Source organism: Tenebrio molitor, chromosome 1 (genome assembly GCF_963966145.1).
Source record: "Tenebrio molitor chromosome 1, icTenMoli1.1, whole genome shotgun sequence".
In the NCBI taxonomy this organism is placed as follows: Eukaryota; Metazoa; Arthropoda; class Insecta; order Coleoptera; family Tenebrionidae; genus Tenebrio; species Tenebrio molitor.
In genome coordinates this window covers 11,267,703-11,289,798 of record NC_091046.1, presented here as the reverse complement: position 1 = coordinate 11,289,798, position 22,096 = coordinate 11,267,703, and the positions used below count along the sequence as shown (strand labels likewise).

At 32.5% G+C, this 22,096-nt stretch overlaps 1 protein-coding gene and 1 long non-coding RNA gene across 3 annotated transcripts in view; both read left to right on the top strand.

Moving 5' to 3' along the window:
• Positions 1–1,968: 1,968 nt before the first annotated feature.
• Positions 1,969–2,559, top strand: LOC138139175 (uncharacterized). The gene is made up of 2 exons (XR_011162225.1): positions 1,969–2,271; positions 2,331–2,559. It is a non-coding gene; the product is annotated as an uncharacterized lncRNA (long non-coding RNA).
• Positions 2,560–8,468: 5,909 nt separating this feature from the next.
• acj6 (abnormal chemosensory protein 6) overlaps positions 8,469–22,096 on the top strand; it is a 61,710-nt gene continuing 48,082 nt past the window's right edge. For both annotated transcript variants that reach the window (XM_069045638.1, XM_069045628.1), the window contains exon 1: positions 8,469–8,932. In XM_069045638.1, the coding sequence (XP_068901739.1) occupies positions 8,786–8,932 (147 nt within the window). In that variant the 5' untranslated portion in view covers positions 8,469–8,785. The remainder of the gene's footprint in view (positions 8,933–22,096) is intronic.

The window sequence follows — 22,096 nt, the reverse complement described above, 5'->3', positions numbered from 1 at the left end:
TATTTGCCTCCCTGCTTTCCTATCTTCAATTAATGGGGTTAAAAAGCTTGTTTCTTTATTACTAAACTCAAAGGATAATGAGCTTAATATTCACCATTATGATGAAGCTTTAGCAGTCTGGGGTGTAGCAAATGAAAACGAAATACCAACAATTCCACAATTTCAGAAGAATTGGGATAATATTAATATCAAAGGAATAATTGCCAATGACTTAATCTTTAATTCACCTAGAGACTTGGCTCGTTTTAAAGCTTTGCAATGCAGAGAATCAGGATCTTGGTTACATGCAATACCTTCTCCTAATATTGGTACTCTTTTAGATAACACTTCCTTCCAAGTTTGTATTGGTTTAAGATTGGGTTGTAATCTTTGTACACCTCATATTTGCAAATGCAATGCGAAAGTTGACGAAATTGGCACCCACGGTCTAAGTTGTTTCAAAAGCAGTGGTAGATTTTCAAGACACACTGAAATTAATTCCACTATCAAGCGGTCTTTAACTTCAATTCATGTGAATTCAACTTTAGAACCAAACGGACTGTCTCGGGATGACGGAAAATGCCCAGATGGAATGACTTTAGTACCGTGGATTAAAGGTCAACCTTTGGTTTGGGACGTTACTGTGGTAGATACACTTGCAGACAGTTACGTATTGAAATCATCTGAAGTCTCAGGTTTTGCCGCTGAAATGGCTTGCAGACGCAAACATAGCAAATATAGTTCAATCATTTCGTCAAACTACGTCTTTAAAGGTTTAGCATTTGAAACCTTAGGCCCTTGGTGCAAAGAAGCCATCGATTTCATTAATGTCATCGGAAACCGACTTATCGCGGAATCAGGCGATTCAAAATCAAAGAAATTCCTTTTCGAGAGGATTTCCCTTGCCATTCAACGTGGAAACGCTGCAAGCATTCGGGGCACTTTTCCAGATTCCGCAATATTATCGGAAATTTTTGTATTATAAAACAAAAATGTTATGTAATTATGTTATTAATATAACATACCTTATTCACATTTCATCAAAGTTTAATTATTTAATAATGTGCACATTTGATTTGTAGGATTCCTGTTAACAAATTAAAAAAAAAACAAGTAAAAAATATGTACAGATAATTGCTGACCGGTCACCATTTGCATAAAGTGAATAGAACCGCATAAACTCATTAGCCAAATGGTGGTGTTGTTTGAAAATGTGAATTAAGCATTATAAAAAGCTTAAATATTTACTTATAACCTCGTTATCCCATATTAGTTGAGCAATTTTATATAAACAATGCATTAATCAAAATAACGACGAAACGGTTTCAATTTGCCAATTCCTTTTTTAAATCGCCAATAGTACTAATGAATAATTAATATTTAGTAATGAATTATTAAACTATGATTAATTTATTTTTTATATTCTCTAAATTTAACTCATTTAATTAAACACAACGTATTTTAAACGGTTTTATCAGTTTTATAAAAGAAATCACTTGAAGCAATATTTTTTTTTCATTCATTTTTACAGATATGTATTTAAAATGTCTTGTTCCTCCTTTGCATATTCCATTTTCTTTTCGTTTTTTGTGATTTTGATTCTAGTACATAAATAGTTTGAAGAATGTTTTATTAACAGAAATTTGGAAAAAGTGGTAAGTTATCAAACTACTTATCACGTGTATTTTTGTTACTGTATTTTAATTCTTGATGTTTGTGAGCACACATTCTATGGAAAAAATACTACACGCCAAATCATTATATTCTTGTAGTAACATGTGAAGATCAATAAAAACTGAAAATCACCATTCGTTATCCTTTTACAAAAAGAATAAATTACATTAGCACGAATAACGATGATTTTTACAATGCAATGTATTTTTTAATTCTCTTCAATTAATAAATTAAAACAGCTTAAAGGTTATGTTTTCTCGTTTTTTATTATAAAACTCTTGCAATAACTTTCGTTTTTTTTGTTTACAACGACCATGTTTTATACGATTAAAACGTCCATCATTTGAGAAAACATGACAGCACAGTTTGTCAAACTAGTGTCACATTTCTTTCTCAAGGCATCGTCAAAATTTGGCCAAAGACAACAAATTTCAGTGATTTTTTTTTCAGAATTCATCATTAACTGGTCGTTAACTAGAAGACAATATGACGTACATAGACGGATTATCACTAGAACAACTTCTGAACATTGTCAGTTCAAAAGAAGAAATGCAAGCAATTTTTTTTGTGGGTCTGTGTTGTTTGGGAGCTTGGGTTGTACTATCTTGGCTAATTCAGGTAAACAAATTTTCCGTTTAAATAAAATTTTAAGTAATAATCAATTGAATATTTGACAGTTAATCCGATCTATTCTGTGGATTTGGCCTCTGCTGTTGGTGGTTGCCATTTTAATTGCGGTCCCGTCGTTAAGAATAACAGTAACACAAGAAATGATCCCGAAACAAGTCGACGGCATAATACATTTACTAGACAAGAAATATAACGATTACAATAATGAAACTTTAAGTTGGTACAGTTAATAAGCCATTATGTGGAAATAAACGATTAATAGAGAAGTTAACGTCAGCAGTGATTTTATGCTTGAATCTAGTTAATTATCAAATAGCGTCAGCACTGTTGACATAACGATCATTGCATTGCACCACAGATTTCTTTCAAATTCGCAACAGATCAATTCACAAATTAAAAGATTAGTTCCATATGGTGCATATTGTGGCCCAAAGCAATATTATTGACATAAAATTTAATTAATAACCCAGCGATAATTTTCGAACCGGAAATGTGATCAAAATTTCATTAGCGAGTGTGTGTACCTTTTAAACCATCGAATGTAACCGCTAAAAATTTGAAATTTATGTTGACCCATGTACACCCACCAATACCCGAATGTCTGATTAGTGATTACCCAGATTTGTTTTGAATATTTTATAAATAATATAAAACTAAAACATATTAACAGGTAATGTATTTATAAACAGAAGAATTTTAGTTGGCAACGTTTAATACAAGATGCCATTAGCCACGCGATCCCCAGCAACAAAGGATTAAAATTAATACGCAATCAAAATTTAGCATAAAATCACATTCTATTTTTTCATTTTCAAATCTATTTTGAAATTTGGAATAAAGTAAGTCATAAGCATACGTTCGAAACACATTATTATTAAAAAAAACATTTATGAAAAAAAGATATCGAGTTATTAAAAAAGAATCAATTACATTTGTAACGGGTGTTTTTTTAAATTTGGCGTCGAAGTTGGCGTAGGAGAGTCGATTGTGAATGCACTATACGGATAACAGATCACGAATCAGCTGTTTAAATCTTACGCTTTTACACGAGTGGTGCGTTCTCAATCGATTCTCCAACGCCTACTTCGACGCCAAATTTTTAAAAAACACCTTTTTTCTATTACTATACAGTGATGGTCGCTGTGTTGTAAAGGTATCGCTTTACTAAAAGATTTTAGAGGTAGTACGTGTTAAAAGAAGGCAAAATAACGCAACTTGCCTTATAGAAATGTTAATGGTTTACTTGTTTACAAGATAATCAAAGAAATCCGTTTTTTAGGGAATCTTTGAATATTTTCAAATTTGGAGGGCAGTTTTGACGTACAACCAACTTAAAAAGTCAGGTTTTTATGTCGAATGCAGGTTTTCATGGCCGTTGTCAATAAGGTTGCTTTGAAGTTATGTTTCATTTTTATCGTTTAAGTTTTTTGAGTTTTATCATGAATTTTTGATAAAATTTGTAAAGTGATATAAAATAGCGGCTGCAACTTATTTAGAAAATAACAAAGGCTTAAACAATAAAGTAAAAAGACTGTATGATGAAGCGGTGCACTATCGTGAAGGTACCACATTTCTGGTCGAATAGCTAGAGGAATTTCCTTCAGTAATTCGGGCAAAACTTCGTTTAAAAATTGAAGATATCCATTCAGACGATAAGGTATAGGGATAGGGATCTACGAGGTGATTTTCAACAATCCCAACCCACACATTAATTGAATATGACTGCTTGAAATGACGCTCTTGGATTTCGTGAGGAATTTCTTCTTCTGCGATCTTCTCGTTGGCGGCCAAGATCACACTTATTCACTTCGAAATGCCCAGATTCTGAAAATTGCGAAGATGCTGCACAACGTTTACAAAGGTTCGTACATTACCTTTCACCGTAGATTTGCCCTGCTAGCTGACTTTTCACGGGCTTCGCCATAGGTTTTCTCCAGGTTGGTGAAAGCCATTTGTGATTTAAATTGAGGTCAAGGTTAAGGTTCTTATCGACTTCGTCTCGATTTTTCAAATTCTTCCTCGATTCTGTTAGAATAGACTTACTATACTAAGGACAACGTAACATTTTGACAGCAAAATTCTAACATTAAGTTTTTTACGTGGCAAATGTGTCACAAAAATTATACAGATTGAATCTGGCTTTGATTCTCATTGATCAATTTATGTGGGCGGAGCAGATAAAAAGTTATAACGGTAATACTATAACCTTAGTTATATGCATCACAATATACTATTTTGGACCCATTTTTTCATAAAATTCAGTGGTTCCCACACCTTGCTTGAAAAACTTTTAACCCGTTTTTCTCGAAAAATATTAACATTTGTATGAGGCATTACTAGCTCAATCGTTACCTTTTGTGGGATTCTATCACAGGTTAAAATATCTGTACAACCTTCAAAATCACCCTGTATAGTCCATGGCGGAATAAAAAGAAAAAAAATAGTATGGTACATACAGAGTTATTCACCGTAGAGCTTCAGCGAAAATTTAATGTTATGCAACACAAAATACCAAAAGCTCAGATTGCTAGATACCATGTTTAACGTTTTTGTTCTCTATGTAAGGTTATAAGAAGAATAATTTTATAGTCTGACATAGTAAAAAAGTTCGTACGTTTTACACGACTTTATCGTGTATTCAAATGATGAAAAAACATACATGATTCTCATTTTTGGTGAGTGCACCTGCACATGTTTAGTCTCAAAGATATCCAAATAGGCCTATTTCTAAAGTTTTTATCTAACGTTGATTTCATCCAATATTTCTTCGTATAACCTTACATACAGAAAAAAGTGTCATTTTGACTTTTAAATGAAACTGCTTTGATTCCTTATTTGTAAAACGTTAAACATGGTATCTAGCAATCTGAGCTTTTAGTATGTTGTGTTGCATAACATTAAATTTTCGCAGGAACGGTGAATGAACCTGTATACATAAAACATTTTTTTGTTCAACACTGTCAGAATTTGAAAATTTTCTCCTATGTGAACGGATTTTGATAAATGTCACAACTTGTCAAAACGAAACGTCAAGTTAATTTTAAAGGTTTTAAGCGATTTGGAGCCTTTAAGGGGCTCGTCGAACAAAAAAACGTTGTATTCAACTCGTTCGTGTGTAAATTGGGCCTTTTTTGGCACTCGTCCTTTAAAATGGCCCACTCGTGCCAAAAAAGGCCCAATTTATACACAAACTCATCAAATAAACTACTATTTAGTCACTCTTAAAAATTCACCATAATCTGTTTCAAAATCAAAAATCCACCAACACTGCATTCTACCTCGAAAATACAACCGACAACGTCGCCAACTTTTGTTTTTAGTGTGTCTGCAAGTGTCAGAAAAAATGGGGTTATGAAAGAAAATTGTTGAGAGTCGTTTCGGGCGTAGTTCATAGTGTTTTTTTTTTTATTCTCATTTTATTATTTCACTCAAAAGGTATGATATGGTAGCTACCACCTTTTTGTACATAATAATTATTTTGTGTTACGTAAATAAACTCAACAATTCAATGTCAAATTTTGGCGGGAGGTTGGGCCAACCCAAAAAAATGAATCTTATTCTAGGGATTTCTTTTTTTCTGCCAACATAATTCAACAGGTGGTGTATTTTTGATTTTGAAACAGACTATACGTTCGTGTTTTAATTCTCATCCACTTGTTCTTATTCTTATCGAGAGTACTTTTACATACTACTTATACTAGTATCGTAATATTCTATTACTGGGTTAGTCACGAGAGACTTCCGATGAAAATTTCGTTATATGCAACCGAAACTACAATTTCCAATGGTTTCTAGCTTCCTAAATTTACAGGGTGACTGACGAAAACCCTTTGATGCTGTATCTTGCTTATTTTTTATCCGATTTGAATAAATGACACATCAAATGAAATAATTTTGAAAACACTTCAATACCAACTAAATAAAAAAAATATATTGCATCCAGTTTTTGACAGATGAACATCAGCTTCTTTTTTTCAAATAGCACTGTACATTTTTTTTTATTCAGTATTGTAGAGATTTGTCTTCTAAATATAAAAATCCAAACAACTATACTCATTCATTAAACAAAAGTCAAGAAATTAAAGAGTAAATGTACAAAATTTAAAAATTAAGTGACGAAAATAAACAAGAGAGAAGTTTGTTCTAAATGCTCTAAATGACTAAGTAAGCTCTGAGTATTCATTTGTCAAAACAGTTTGATAATAATAATGTTGCTGTGGAAGAAAATTTCCAAAGACGATTTAGTGTTAACGTGTGATGTGGCAATTTTGGAGATAGAATGGACTAGTGGGTCCCTTTTTATTGATAGCAGTCTCAATCAAACAAAATATCATATTATTTATTATCTAACGAAATAAGCAATTTTCTGGATGAGATACCATTAGCAGTGTTGAAAAGAGTCGTGTTTTATTAGGACGGCGCCATACCATATAATGCACGCATGAATTTTGTATTTTTAAATCATTTAAATCATTTTGGTGAACGACGAATGGGTGGTCATGGAGCTATTCGATGGCCCACTAGATCCCCAGATTTGAATCCATTGGATTTCTTTACATTCATTCGAAACTTTCGAGACAATGTTTATTTGACCCCATCAGGTACCGAAAAAGAGTTAAGAAAAAAGATAGTGCGAGTATGTCAGGAAAAACCCCGAAATTTTTTACTGAATGCAAAGGTGGGCATTTCTAGAAGGTATTCACAGTGTCTGCAACAGCACTGAGGAAATTTTGAGCAACTAGAATAGATTTTGTATTGTTTACAAATTTGATTACTTGATTTCTGATTTTAAATTTTTTTCATTTAAAATACATTTTTTGTTTTTTCTTTTAATGTAAGAGTATTCAGAAGGAGATTCTTTATAAGAACGAATAAAAAAATTTATACAGTGTAATTTGAAAAAAAAAGTTGGCTATCGTCTATCAAAAAATAGATGTCGAAAAAAATATCGAATAGGATAATAATGAAGTGTTTTTCGAACTATTTCATTTGATGTGTCATTTATTCAAATCGGATAAAGAATAAGTAAGATACAGCGTCAAAGGTTTTTCGTCAGTCACCCTGTATAAAAAGTAATACTTAAATCAACGATTGATGACCCTTATTGTGGGTCATGTCAGTTTTCACATTTATATGAACTTTTGCCCATAACCTCAATAAAGAGAAAGTGTCATATTAATCTTATTAGCCAAGCTACTTGGATTGCTAACTTATTTCTAATTAAACAAAATATCAAGTTCTAGGGATTTCTTGTACTTTCATAACTACGAGTATTTGTACAAATAACTATTGCGTATTTTATTAATTTAAAAATATGTATATGTAATTTTTTGAAATCCACCCGTATTTGAAAAAACTAATTTTTCACTTACGATACAAAAACTGGAGCGAACAAGAAAGGAAACAACATTATAAATTTAAAACACTTTTTTGAAGTACAATAACTGCTTGTTATCTTCTTCACATTAAAAATAATATTTCACGAAAATCGACGCGCTCAGTAGGATACACATTAAAAGCGATAGAATTAAATGCAATAGGATAGTATGGCAATATAAGTTGGAAGAAAAATTGACGTTATTTCAAACAAAATTGTTTGCAATTTTGCGTAAAATCTACAGGTTTGCATTATTTTTGCCGTTAAATCACCTACAATCCCTCGAGACCCAATAATATTCTGCACGTTCGATGATGGGGTGACCTTCCGTCCTATTAATGCTCGTGTTAAATATTTATGGCTTTTATCCAGTTGTCACCCTTGTTGGTTTTTGTTTTGATTAATGCTCATTTTCGCAACAAAGTTTTTGGGCGGCGCGATTGATTTATTCGGAAAATGTGCAGTCGAAATCCGACGCAAATACCACCCCACAGGTAATATATTTTTAACGTACGCATTGTCAGGGTCGCATCTATCGAAGTTTTATGGCAGTGATTGAGCGTAGCGCTTGGATGGAAGTAGCAATTTAAAGCTCCGTTGTTCCTCATCAAAAAGCGTTTATGACCCCTTTTGATTACAATTCGAAAAATCCATATCCCATCAAAATGCCACTAATTTGTTAGAGGCGAATGCGGCCTCAGATATAGAAGTAGGGGCGGGCGTCGGGACGCCGCGTTTGCGCACCGCCCGCATCCCCTAAAGCACCGTCAGGACTCCAATGGCAGACGCCAGTTCGCTTTCAGTCAACCCTTAGAACTCTGGGGTGAATAATTTCAGTTCGCTGTGTCCACAACGACAGCCAAAAATTTGGCAAACTTTGTACAATGGCGCCGATGGTCGGCGGTTTGGTTCGAGAGCACGACGGCCGCCGCACCGACCGCAACTGAGTCCGTTGTCTCAAATGTGGACCGAAATCGAAAACCAGTTCCAAAGCTAAGGACGATGTTGACTTCCGACGAGTTCTAATTCGGGTGCGACATGCTCAAGGACTGTTAGTTTTTCTCGCTTGTTTCCGGTTTGCGTTCTTATCATGATTGCTAGATACCGGTAAACAATTTGACTGTGATGTATTCGCCTGACAAAATGATGTCCAAAGGGCCCACGGGACTTCACGGGCCCATCACCTCGACCGGAGCCTGTTTCGCGGGAAGGTACTCGCCGACTTACCGGAGTCCGGAACCTATGGCGCGCCGGTGTATGCCGAATCCGTCGGTAAGTTTACATCATTTATTATTAACCCTATTGACACGACTGTTTATATGAATATATAAGCAAAGTGTGTGTTAAGTAGAATACCGAAATTGTGTAAATAGCGACATGGATAACAAAATAACTTTCGATTTCCTTCCTACAAAAAATTACCGCACAAACACTGACCTCCAATTTTCTTTCAGTCTCATCAAAATCTTTACAAATCCTCCGACAAACACCCACAACTCCCACAATTTCTCTGCTCGGACGAGATATCTTCCGATTACTAACATTTTCTTCACCCATTCTGTTGACCAACACAACTGGAAACACCTGCGACAACAAATAAATTAATTAGTTGTCAACAAATTCTCTCTTAAAATTTCCAATTTTATCAACTGGGTAATCGGAAAATATCTTGCTCCTGTAAATACTCCGTTTTACCTCTTACCTCCTTCGCAGTTACATTACGTTCTACAACTGAATGGAACAGATGGTTCGATGGGAATTATTCATAAATAATTACAAGGCGTACATTTTTTAAGTGTTAAGTTGTTGACATTAAATAATTTATTCAAAATACAAAATGACAGAACAGTTTTTTTACAAGTGTATTTAAAGTATTAGTTTTCGAGACAACCGCTCTAAATTATTCAATCACATGAAATAACTTTACGTTTGTAGGAAGTAATTTATAGTTACAGTAATACCTATACTTTTCCTTAAAAATTTATTTCACTAGTAATTAGAAATGACACTGAAAATAACACGTGTATATGCCATAAATTATAAATTTCTACAATTACTGAGCGTTTTACAATATAATTTTTTATGACGTTAAAAATAATTTGCCCTAAAATTGGAAGAAATGGTATTATGTTTATCCGAACATTGCATTTATTTAAGGGTCGTATAAATTTATTATCAACGATGTACTGTTAATACTCCTCTTAGTTTGTTATGTTTGATTTAATATGACATTAATTTTGTAAAATAATAAATAATTTTATTGCTTAAGTTTTACTCCTACATAAATACATAATTTAAGTGTATAATTTTTTAAATAAAGATCTAAAAACATAAAATGAAAACAATAATTTTATAAGCACAACTTGTGATGTTAACCAGGTCCAGTACAATGTACAAAACTCTTTGGAATGCAATATTATCAAGTGTGTAATCTTTTATGAAAATTATTTTTTTCCTTAGTTTTACAAGTATGTATTTATTTTAAATTTGTTCATATATCTTTAGAATATCCACGTGCATTGTTGCTACAAATTAGATTTCCTTGCAGGTAATCAGACATAATTTTTTTTTTCGTTTTAAATATTACTCATGATGTACAGTGGCGAGCACGGAATTTCGCACACATTGGACATTTCACTGACTTAATTTTATTAAAATGAGATACTGGCGACAGTTGCGTGACAGTTTAGGTGAAACATCAGTTATGATCACATATACCTATATCATGCGTATCCCACCTCATTATTGATTATAATGACAATAAAGCTTAGACTAGATAGTTTTTTTTTAATGACGTACAAATTGGCGTGCGAAATTCCGTGCTCCCCACTGTACATATATTGTATGTATACTATAACATAATTTTTTTCCTGTTGAAAAGTAATTATAGTATGGGGCTTTCTAAAATATATACAATAATAATGCCATGTAAGTACAGAGTTAAATTTTTTGTACATTGGAATATGATTGACATGTGTCAGTGAATTTCATTTGCATTTTTTCTTAAATAATACCTACTTAATACCTATCTCATTTCCTGGACCGGTTCTAAACTGATTACTTTAAATTTTACAGTTAAAAGTTGCCTAATTTGTTGTGAAACAACAACAATTAATATACTCGTACTTAATTTAAATAATTAAACTGTTTTTACATAAATATTTAAATCTATTGTATTTAAGTTATAATTAATTCATGCAGGAAAATATCATTGACTTATACCATGCATATTAATAAATTAAAAAGTGGAAATGAAAATAGGAAAAATCTTTTCTTCGTAGGTTTATTAGTATTTCTCAAAACGTACGTGTTGAAGAATTCTTAATTTAATATTTATCTCCTAATGTGATAAAAAATTGTATTTTACATTTATTAAACAATTTGAAACATATTTCTCTTGATTCTGCCACCAAAAATATTTTTTTTAATCTTTCATACTTTTATTTTATTAAGCTTTCGTCGACAATACAATTTTACAAATATCTATCGCGCGTTCAAATGAAATCCTGGGCTGGGAAGGCGTTGGAAACCGTCAATTGTTGTACTTTTTTAAAGCGTAGATTAATTGGAGCATGTTGACAGCTAACCTAAAATTTTGAGCCAAAAAATCTTTGTCTTTTTCTTTCTTTGCAATGTTTTACATTAAAAATAGAATAAATTAACGATTCCTATTCTCGAAGCAAATATCTAAGGGCACCCTTTGCTCAAAAGAAACATGTTCAATTATGTTCCGTTTAAACATAAACAAATGTCATTCTTGTCACACTGCGGGAAATTCAAACTTTACACTATTCTAAACGCTTTAATTTTTCCAACGCCTACTCAGCCCAGGATTTCATTTGAACGCGCGATAGAACCTAATATTTAATACAACTCTATAATATTTGCATATTTCTTTAATAAAATAATTCAAAATGTTTGCACTTTTGTAGGAAGTAATACAATTTCTCCACTTAGAAATTTGATTGGTAATAATAAAAATGTAAATACGAAAAAATGATAGTATTGATATTCGTTAAATTTAATTCTAAAATACATATACCTACATTTTATTTTAAGATTCTTTCATTGAATAAATAAGAAAACATTTTTTTCAAATGTGAGATCAACAATTACTTAGATAACGGCTATGAGTTTGACAGTCAAATTTTTGACATTTTGAATTGAAACAGGTATATGCTACCAAAAATACTTCCATGCATTCCAGAGTATCTGTGGACGTACGTCCAAAATCTCAAAGGCTTCTTTGATTTAAATACATAACTGTAGATCACACGGTATATATTTTTGAATTATAAGAAGATACAATAAATATAGTGATAATCTTGTAATCTAGATATTCAATATACCTAACATGAAATTAACGGAAAGTCTTTATCTAGAACATTTTAGCACGTGGTTTCTAAATATGTATAATTTTTTTTTTTCAAAAACTTGCAGAAATGATCATAACGTAATTATTTATTAGACCAATAAGTTTTTTACTCGGAATGTACCCATGATTAACACACTACATATTTGCTTAAAAATATAAACAGAAATTTTGTAAATTTTCATCATCATTTGTGTATTTTTTTTTCTTAATATATGCCTGTTATAGGTACATATTATTATACAATATTAATTACAAAAATATAGCAAGAGAGATCTACAATAATTACATTTCGAAATTCTAGATTATTAAAAATATTATATGTGATTAACACATAAAAGTTGTAAAGAAATTATCTTTAATTTAAGTAATATCTCTTGATTGTTATTAATTATTACGAGTACTAGTGCTTTAATCTCTCTTTTTGTATCGAAAAATTGTCGCCGGTGTAATAATAGTACATTCTTCAATGAGCGTATAATGATAGCTGTTATTCAAGAGGACGAAAATTCCAACAAGAGCCGTAGGCGAGTGGTGGAATCATCCGAGTGAATAATACCCATTATACGCGAGTTGAAGATTATACTCTCTCCACGACTGTACCAAGAAAAAACAATCTGAAAATTTAATTTAATTTGATTTTTAATATTTGACAATTAAATTGTGCCTCGTTTAGCGGTTGCTACGCGATGCGCGACTTATTATTTACAAACGCATCCAATTGGCGATCTGCCGTGCAATACAATGAAAATACGAGGAATGTGATTGGCCGACAGCCGTGTGTTTCAGTATATTTTAACACGGGGCGTGGAACTGATATCATTCTTTCATTAGTTTCATTGAATATCCAGCAAGAATGCATTCATTCTTTAATAGTCGTGGAGAAAAGCATATTGGAGAAAAGCATATTAGGTTAAAAATGGTTACGAAATTATTGTTAAAAGTGTTGTTTGTTGTTTGTCTTTACAGTATGTGTATCTAAAAATTAAAAAAACTTGGGTATGTTAAGAAGGTTTGGCGCTTCTTATAAATATTTAAAGCGCATTTTCCAATAACTATTTTTGTCGAAATGAGAAAGAAAACTGAGGGAAATCGTGATGTTTGAAGTAATTTTAAAACAGCGGAATCGATCTTAGTTATTTTTCTCGTATTAAATATTTGGATTTGTTGTTAATTAAAATTTAAGTGCAACCTATTCTCCACTCCATAAAATGAGAAAAGTTGTAATGAACAAATTGAACATAAAGTTGTAGGCTAAATTTAAGACGCGTTCCTTGATAAAAAAAATATGTCTTTTTATTGCTTATAAACCTGAACCTTCTTTGACAACATAAAACTTTAGAATGGCTGAAAAATGTTCCAACCACCCGCGAGAATATCCAACTCAAGTTGGGAGTTTGTTTTCTCTTTAATACAGGAAAAAATGGCCACGCAATTTTCGTTTAATACATACAAAGCACATTTTAAAATTTATCCCTGTCAGAGGAATTGTGATTCATGAAAGACAATCATGCGAAAATGTGCGTTAGGTTAATAAAAGCGAACTGAAATCGCGCAACAAAGACAAAAAGGATTTAGGCAATTATTACATTTTCGTGCGGCTGAAAAACGACGTAATAACGTGGTAGATTATGTACCTGTGTTGCAAAAAATTATATTTTATATGTGGGACATTGTGTATGTCTAATACCGGGTTTTAAAATCTTCGCGTGCGTCCTCGTGAATGCTTATCATTGTTGTTATACCAGTTGGGTAACTATCAAAGTAATAATAAAGTAAAAATAAACGACTAGTAGAAAACCGAAGGGAACAAATTGTAGATCCAGAAGGATCGATCTGAAACTAACAGAGAGCACCTTATTTCCATTACAATTTCCAAGTCTCGACTCGCGGGAGCGACGTTAAGTAAAATAATCTCATAGTCGGCAGATGATGCAAGAACTTGTTAATTTATTACTGCCTAAAGAACAATAAAATACTCGACGGCACTTAAAAAGTTCAAATTTACAATTTAATTCCATTTGAAATAATGCCCCTCTATTGCTGGGGAAGTGAAGGAATGGGGGTGAGCACGCACTTAGTGGGGCATAATAAGTTAAAGAAGAAGAGATCGTAAACATGGGGAATTATTCCGATGAGCCTGTTATCTTCACTGTTTATTGGGATTACGCCCTTAATTTATTACGGGGAATTACGCCGCCAGCCAGTTTAGCATAGCAAGTGTGGCACTTAACAACTGACTCGTCCTCATCCTCCATCGCCGATCCTGATTGATTGGTGAAAGTTCGGACCCGTCTGACTATTTTGCTATTTTATTATGCGCCGAACAAAGAGACGGGACCGTTCAGCGTATCGTTAACGTGAGCTTTTTGCTCTGTCGTGCCACGAGGCAATAACGTCTGACGGCACAACATAGAAACGGAGCTTTTGCAGTACAAGTGGCAAGCTTTCAAACCGCAGATCGACTCAATAAACTTGGAATCGTTTGCTGGGGATCGAACGCACTTCACTTTATTTTTATTATTGAACCTCTACGGCGTCCTGAAAGAAGGAACTAACGTATTGCCGCAACGTTTTGTTCCGTTCGACATTTTTGCAATGCTAACCGTTGATCACGGCCATTCATTATTCATGCACGTTATCGAATGCTTGTTAATCGAATAGACGCCACGTACTAATAAAAATTTATTCATGATAAAGAAGCGACAAAACTTACCTTTCCTGCATTTTCAGAAATTGTTAACATAATAATTTTCCGTTGCGCATATATTTCATCGGTAGTTCTCTGACACTGTAATTTTTTAACATTTTCTATTACAGAGACGCTGGGTGGAATAGCGAATATATATTTTTATCATAATAATTGATAGACATTACGGAATTGATTATAAATTATACTTTAATGAGCTGGATGCGAAACTATCCGACCTTGACCGCCGTTGGCTCTTTTCACAGGAAAATTACATGTTGGTTGTGGAATATTTATTAAGGGCTTTATTTATAATTAATGGTTTGTGAAGAGGGACTGCAAAGGAAAAATTGTCAACCGTGGACGAAAAGCTGCGCTGAATAATTCTTCCAAAACAAAACAGCTTTACTGTCCTTTAACTAATTAATTGTACTTACCAATTGTTACACTAATTACACTTAGAATTAGAAACTTTATTGGAAAAACTGAACAGAGAAGAGCATCAATTCACTCAGTTTCCAGCTCTTTCTATTAAATAACTTCATCAATATCCATAACAAAATTACACATTTTCTGTTGCACTAATAAATAATTAAATAGTTTAGCAACTTCTTCTTAAATAGTAATAGTAATACAAATTCACAACTACCAAAAATACTAAAACAATAAGTATGTGAAACAATATTTAAACTCAAAGATATCATGTTTGGGTATTGTGTATTTACCAATAATATTTCTCATTGTTATGTACATTTGTTGTTGGAATGAAACAATAATGCAAAAAATAACAACTTTTAGGGCCGGTTTATTCACCTTCAAGTAAATTTATCTGGCCAGTAGTTGCTATGATTTAGGATCTGCTATTGGTAGATTCATGGTAATTATCGTTCAATGAAAGTTACTTGAAGGTGAATAAACCGGGCCTAAATTTTATATCTTGAAAAAGCATACAATAAAATAATAGTTGGAATCTACAATTTATTTTCTAAATTGAATAACTGGAGGTGGAGGGTTAAGATATTGGAATATAATATGGTATTTTCTGTTCCTATACATAAAATATCTGAAACTATAACTTGTAGTTATAATAATTAAAATAAATTATATACAGTTATAACAAAAAAACATTGTACATACCATCCTTCAAAGGATGAAACGATCTACAGTTAAAAAAAGAATCATAATTTTGCGATACATGGTTCACACTTGGGAACATTTCAAAGTTTAGTAAATTCAATGAAAATTAAAATGTTACGTTTTTCAGTGTTAAAAGCCGTAAGTGATTGAAATTACTTATTATTAAAACATTAAACGTTTTTATACAGTATCTAGAGTTTTAGACTATACATGTATGTGGATTTTTTTAGAATTTTTAGGCAACATTTAGGTTTTTTTCTAAATTTATATCTTTTCTGGACTGGCTTTTGAACGTCTCTCATAACTAAACTATCTATAAAATCTACAGTACGGCTGTTTTGCATGAAATTCTAAAAAAAAGTTTCTGTACTTTGCTCTATCTGCCGTAGTTCTCTATACGGCGGCGAATTTCAAGTAATATTCAAAAATGTAGTTTTCAAAATGTTACCAATTAGAGGTGTTGGATTCTCTCATGGGCTGTGACCTTGGAAATATCTGCGCAAAGGCGGAGCGATAAACCAGTGAAAAATATGTAAGTGAAAACTGAAACGTCGACTACTTTCAAATTTAAATACATATTTACCTACCTACAAATAAATGAGAGTATAAGTGACTCTCCGCTGTTCTGTTTTATCGTTCTTTAAGCAAGGGCTATCATATATCTCTTCTCAAATGCATTTTCATCGTCAAATACCTATTTTATTTTATTTTAGAAATCAATGGTGATAATTAAGGCTACCAAACCATAATTGACGGTGTACAAAACAATAAACACCTATCTTATATCGTACGTTCATTTAAATTTATCCTAAAAGTAGGCGTTGAAGACTCGATTGTGAACGCATTATACGTATAAAGAATCACAGCTCTTTAAATCTACGCTTTTACACGAGTGGTGCATTCTCAATCGACTCTCCAACGCCAACTTTGAGGATAAATTTAAATAAACGCACGCTAGCATAGTTTGATTGTATAGGTGGAATATGGATAAAATTTTCAGAAATTTTCTGTGCAACATACGTGAGATAGAAAAAGTTTCTTGTCGAACTTTCTATTTTACATGGTTGGCAGCTTTGATCTAAATTTGACACAGTGATAAGTACTTCCTTGATTATATTTTTCTGGTGTCTTTTCTCAAGTTTTCTTTAATTAACATAGCCATGATTTAAAAAAAAATAAAGCCAACTAAAATTGATTTAAGAATGAACAAAAACGACTGAAGTCTACTTTTGATTGTTTTTTTTTCGTTCTTGTCAAACTTAAAGTTGATTATATAAATTTATAATAAAATCATATTGGTGACTTATTATAAATTATACAGGGTTATTCTAAATGATTGTAGTCGAAGTAGGCGTGAAAACTGAATGTAAAATTTATGGTTGCGGCTCGACATAAAAATAAATCATCAAAATGATGTGTTAAATTGGGTGCAAAACAACTGAATATTTTTAAAATTGATTGTAGAACAACTCAATATTTCTGGATTCAATCGTTAATTTAACAAAAATAAATAAAAATCTCATCACCGCACTTTTCACCTACAAAATGACAGTGACAGCGACATAACTGACAGTTCACATGAAAGCGGCAAAAACGTAATAACATGGGCATGGCCTACTTCGACTACAATCATTTAGAATAACCCTGTATTATTACGAAAAATTAGTATTAAGAGTGATATAGAGTTTTAGAGCTTCGTAATTTATTTCAATGTCAGTAGAGAGCCTCCTAACGTTAATGAAATTTTAAAATGGGTTAAAATTATGAAATTATTAATGTAATGTAATGTAATGTAATAACATTTAAAAAACAATCAGAAAAAGTTTATACCATGTTAATCCCTATGGTTCATTGATAAAAAAATTCACTGCATAGGAATTTTCTTTCAAGTATGGAAACAGGAGAGTGCGTCGCTTGTAGGTACCTATTATATATTTCTATGTTTGTTAGTGCCTCTGTGGAGTCTTAAACACTGAACCGATTTCGACGGGACTTTCACCAGAGGATAGATCATTTATCTAGAAGTGATATAGGATACATAACATCACGCCATCTTATCAATAGCAGTTACAGTTAATTTAAAAATTATAGAGTACACCTAATTTTTTTTCAGTGTAAAATACACTTACATTTTTTGTCAATGTGACAAACAAAATGCGTAATTTAACCGAAAATGCGAAAGTGGTCAATCTTTCTAAATTAGAAGAAGAAGGGTGGTCGATCCGGAGGATAGCTCAGTATTATAACATCGCGAAGAGCACCGTGCAGAGGATCAAACAGACAATAGGTATTATAGTGTTCTAAAATATCAGCGACATTTTATATTATCAAACTTACCTAACCTATATAAAAAATATGACGTTCAAATTTCAAAAAGGCATCTTCACACGTGAAAAAACTGTAATAAATTGACTTCTTGATTTTTGAGGTGTACTCTATAATTTTGAAATTAATTGTACATAAACTAGAGAAAGTAGAGAGAGTTCTAACTACGTTTTCTCGTCTATACGTTTGGATAACTGCAAACAATGAACAATTTATAAACAAACTGTATAATTTTTTTTTCGGCCTCCGTCTAGAAACACTGATTTTTCATTCGTCTAAATCGTCTGGAAACTAGCATTTCCCTGCCTAGGCAAGAAAATCGACACAGGAATTTTTAATGAAAGATTTTATGTTGGCAGCACAAAATGTCAGTGTCATGTGGCATTTTTGTACAATTTTTTAAGTTTAAAATATTGACGTCGGGCAAATTTGTATCCATTATCGCAAGCTGTACATTGTGTATAGCAGTAGGGGCCGAGGGGGGTATCAAGCGATGGGTTAGGAATAACAGAAACGACGACGACGGTTTTGAATATTTGAGGAATTGGTTGATTTTTGTCGTGACAGTCGCATCTTTAATCCTTTATGTTGCCAATGGAAGAAAAATAAATTCCCTATCTGCTAATTTTTTAACAAAAATAATTATATTTTGCTTTAAATAAATTGTCGGCCGAAAAAATTTTGTGTATTACACGGCTAGAAAATGTTTTGCAAGTACTCGCACTTGTGGGTCTCCGCTGGCGCCTCTGCCCTACAAACCGTGCTTGCACTTGCAAAATGCCATTTTCTAGCCTTGTGATACAAATAACTATTTCAAGAAAATATTTATAATTCAAATGTTGGTGAAATGAAACTTAAAAGTAAAAAATTAGGAAACAATTTTGAAAGTGTATAGTATGTCTAGCATGTTTTTGTTTTGTTTCTTTTTTCTTTTGACGTATTCAAACTCACATGACTTACCCATATTTATAAAGCTATTTATTTATTTATTTACCCCAATCACACTTATACTAGGGCAAATGAAACAGAGTAATTAATTTTTCAAAGCTCGTTTCCTTAATCCAGACTTATATACTGTAATGACCAAACAATAACAAACAAATCTTTCATTGTTTTATGTGGGATGGTTAAAGATTTAGCTAGTCGTAAGAAGTTTGCGACAATGTGAAGAGAGGCATGTTTGTCAACATCGCGGTAGGCAATGCATCATTGATGGGCCATCTGAGCGCTGCGATCGTACACTCATGCATTACTTACCAGATCTAGTTAGCCGAGCTTCCGGCACAGCTTTCGCGCCAAAAGCTCAGATCTGTATTGTGTTCCAATAACAACACCTTTCACCTGATTTTTACTTGACAACAATTTACAACAGATTAGACAAAAGCGAGATGATTTAGTTTATAATGTGGAACACCAGGATATTATACGCGGCGGTGGTTAGTAATAAAATAATAATAATAAAACGCCCCGCTCAAAAAATTGCCGCCGATAAAAATTACTTTCAAGACGTCTTAAGTACTATGAAACCTTCAAACTTACAGTTATTGGTCATGTTCAGGGAGCGATAGTTGGGCCAACTACTCAGATAGAATTCACCAGTACTAGTAAATTCACGGGAGAATCCCCGAGGATCAATAAATTGTGGCTAGCAAGAGCCCACTAAAGTTGTTAAATGAATTTATGGCTACTCGATGTCAGACACTGGTCATTACGGAATTTATTCCCCAGAATTTATTTTTATATGGACAAACTTATTTCTATAAAACGCCAGACCACATTAAAAATGTCACCCATCCTCTACTACCATGAAACTAATCGTATAAAAAATTCCACCGACACAGACTGGCAATTAACAACTTTCATGAAATATGATAGTAATTTAAAATCGAAGTTGTATTAAAAGCTCTGTCTAAACTTTGTGAAACGGACTTAATCATTACTTACGACTCGATCCAATTATTCTCCAACTTTCGATGTTTTCTCCCTTGATGACTGTTAATTATTTTTTCGTAATTATATTAAATATTAATAAATAAGCGTATTCCTCTGGCAAGAACTTCGCATCGATTTATTAATTACGACACGAACTAGACTAATGACGGTTTTTTAGACGGGAATTATGAAATTAAAGATACATTTCAAACCAGGATAATACAACGTTTAGTGTAGCAATTACAAATTGCAATTCAACCTGGTCATTTCTAAATCATCATAATGCACCATCATTTTCGCATCTGCATTTAAAACTCTTTCTCTCACATACCTGGGATTTCGAAACCTGCCCCCTTCCTTCAAGCAGCCTGTCAACCAGGGAATTATTGTTCAATTACAATTTCATGACAATCCTATGACTTTTTAAAAAGTAAACTTAAAACGTGAAATATTAAGTGGCTCGCTCGATACTATTCGAAAGGACGAACGAAGCCGTTCATTAAGATTCCCGAGTATTGTTCAGGACTACAATTCAAGTTTCTTGGATTAAGCAAATTAGAGGAGAATTTCATGCAAGTTGGTCGCGGTGCAGATGATAAAAAAATAGTAGCGTGAGTGAAACGGGTCTAATAGCAGTAGGCCATGAGGGTTTAAGTGACGTATAATCAGGTGGCAGCACTTGTGGCTTTTCCCACGCTGCTCCGGTATTACTAACCTATTATTAATATATTGTTAACGGATGATAATTATTTTCTCCCATGTAGTTATTTCAGAGGGCTAATATTGGTGTACTTATTTGCGAAGCGACCATTCCGCTTTTGGTCATTACTCGATCCTTTCGGAATTGTCATTAGTGGTCAATCGAATTTATACTTTCATCCGATGGTCATAATTTAACATTTCTTTGTTATGTACTGTTAAATGACGTTTGAGAGCACAATTTAATGGGCGTGAATATATAAGGAGGATATAATAATAGTAATAGGTTATTATAAACGTTTCTAACATCTAGCGGCTCACCTAAGTAAGGCACACAGCCATTTACGATGTTAGAAACATTTATAATAACCCTGTATTACCGGTGCATATTAAGTATCGCCAATTTAAAAATGCTATCTTGATAAAAAGTAGTGCAACCAAGAATTACTGATTTATTTTGTATTCTAATTAAAATAGATTTCATACTCGTGTAAAATGTTTACAATTTTCAATTATCTTCCATAACGGTAATTAAACTTCATAAGTCTAATAAATTATTTAAACACTCTAAGAAATAAATACGCATAATCGATTGTGATGTTCAGTGAAAATTATTTATTTATTAATATTTGTAGGCAATCGATCTGTTAGCGACGATTTCAAGCTCTTCGGACTGAATCGGTTTTAAAGATGCCTGCTTTACAATTTTTTCAAAAAATAAAATATGCTTCAGACAAGCCGAAAATCAAATGTACTTTTAATTTTTTTTTTTATTTCATATATTCCTTATACAGAATTGATTTGTCGAGAATTTACATACTTTTATGTTAAAAGAAAAAAATACCTCTAGAGGTATCTTTGAATCGGTATTAACACAATAGTATGTTGAAAAATCATTCTATCGTAAAAGCTTGCAGTATATAGGTATTATTAGTAAAAAAATACAACAAAAAAGTGCAACAAGGCATGTTAATAAAAATACATGATAAATATATTTTAATTATAACAGTATTTTTTTACTCAATTGTGTTATAAATGACATGACATTTCAGCTAAAATCTAAGTTGTGGAAGTAGGTCATGAGATCATTTATAAGCACTATAGTAGCAGTAGATATTTTAGCAATAATATCGGGTGTTCATTTAAATTTCTCCTCAAAATTGGCGTTGAAGAGTCGATTCAGAACGCACCACGGATTACAGATCAGCTGTTTTTAAATCCAACTTCACTTCCTGCGTTGTTTGTGTTTCTACTCTGCAGACTGACGAGTGGTGCGTTCACA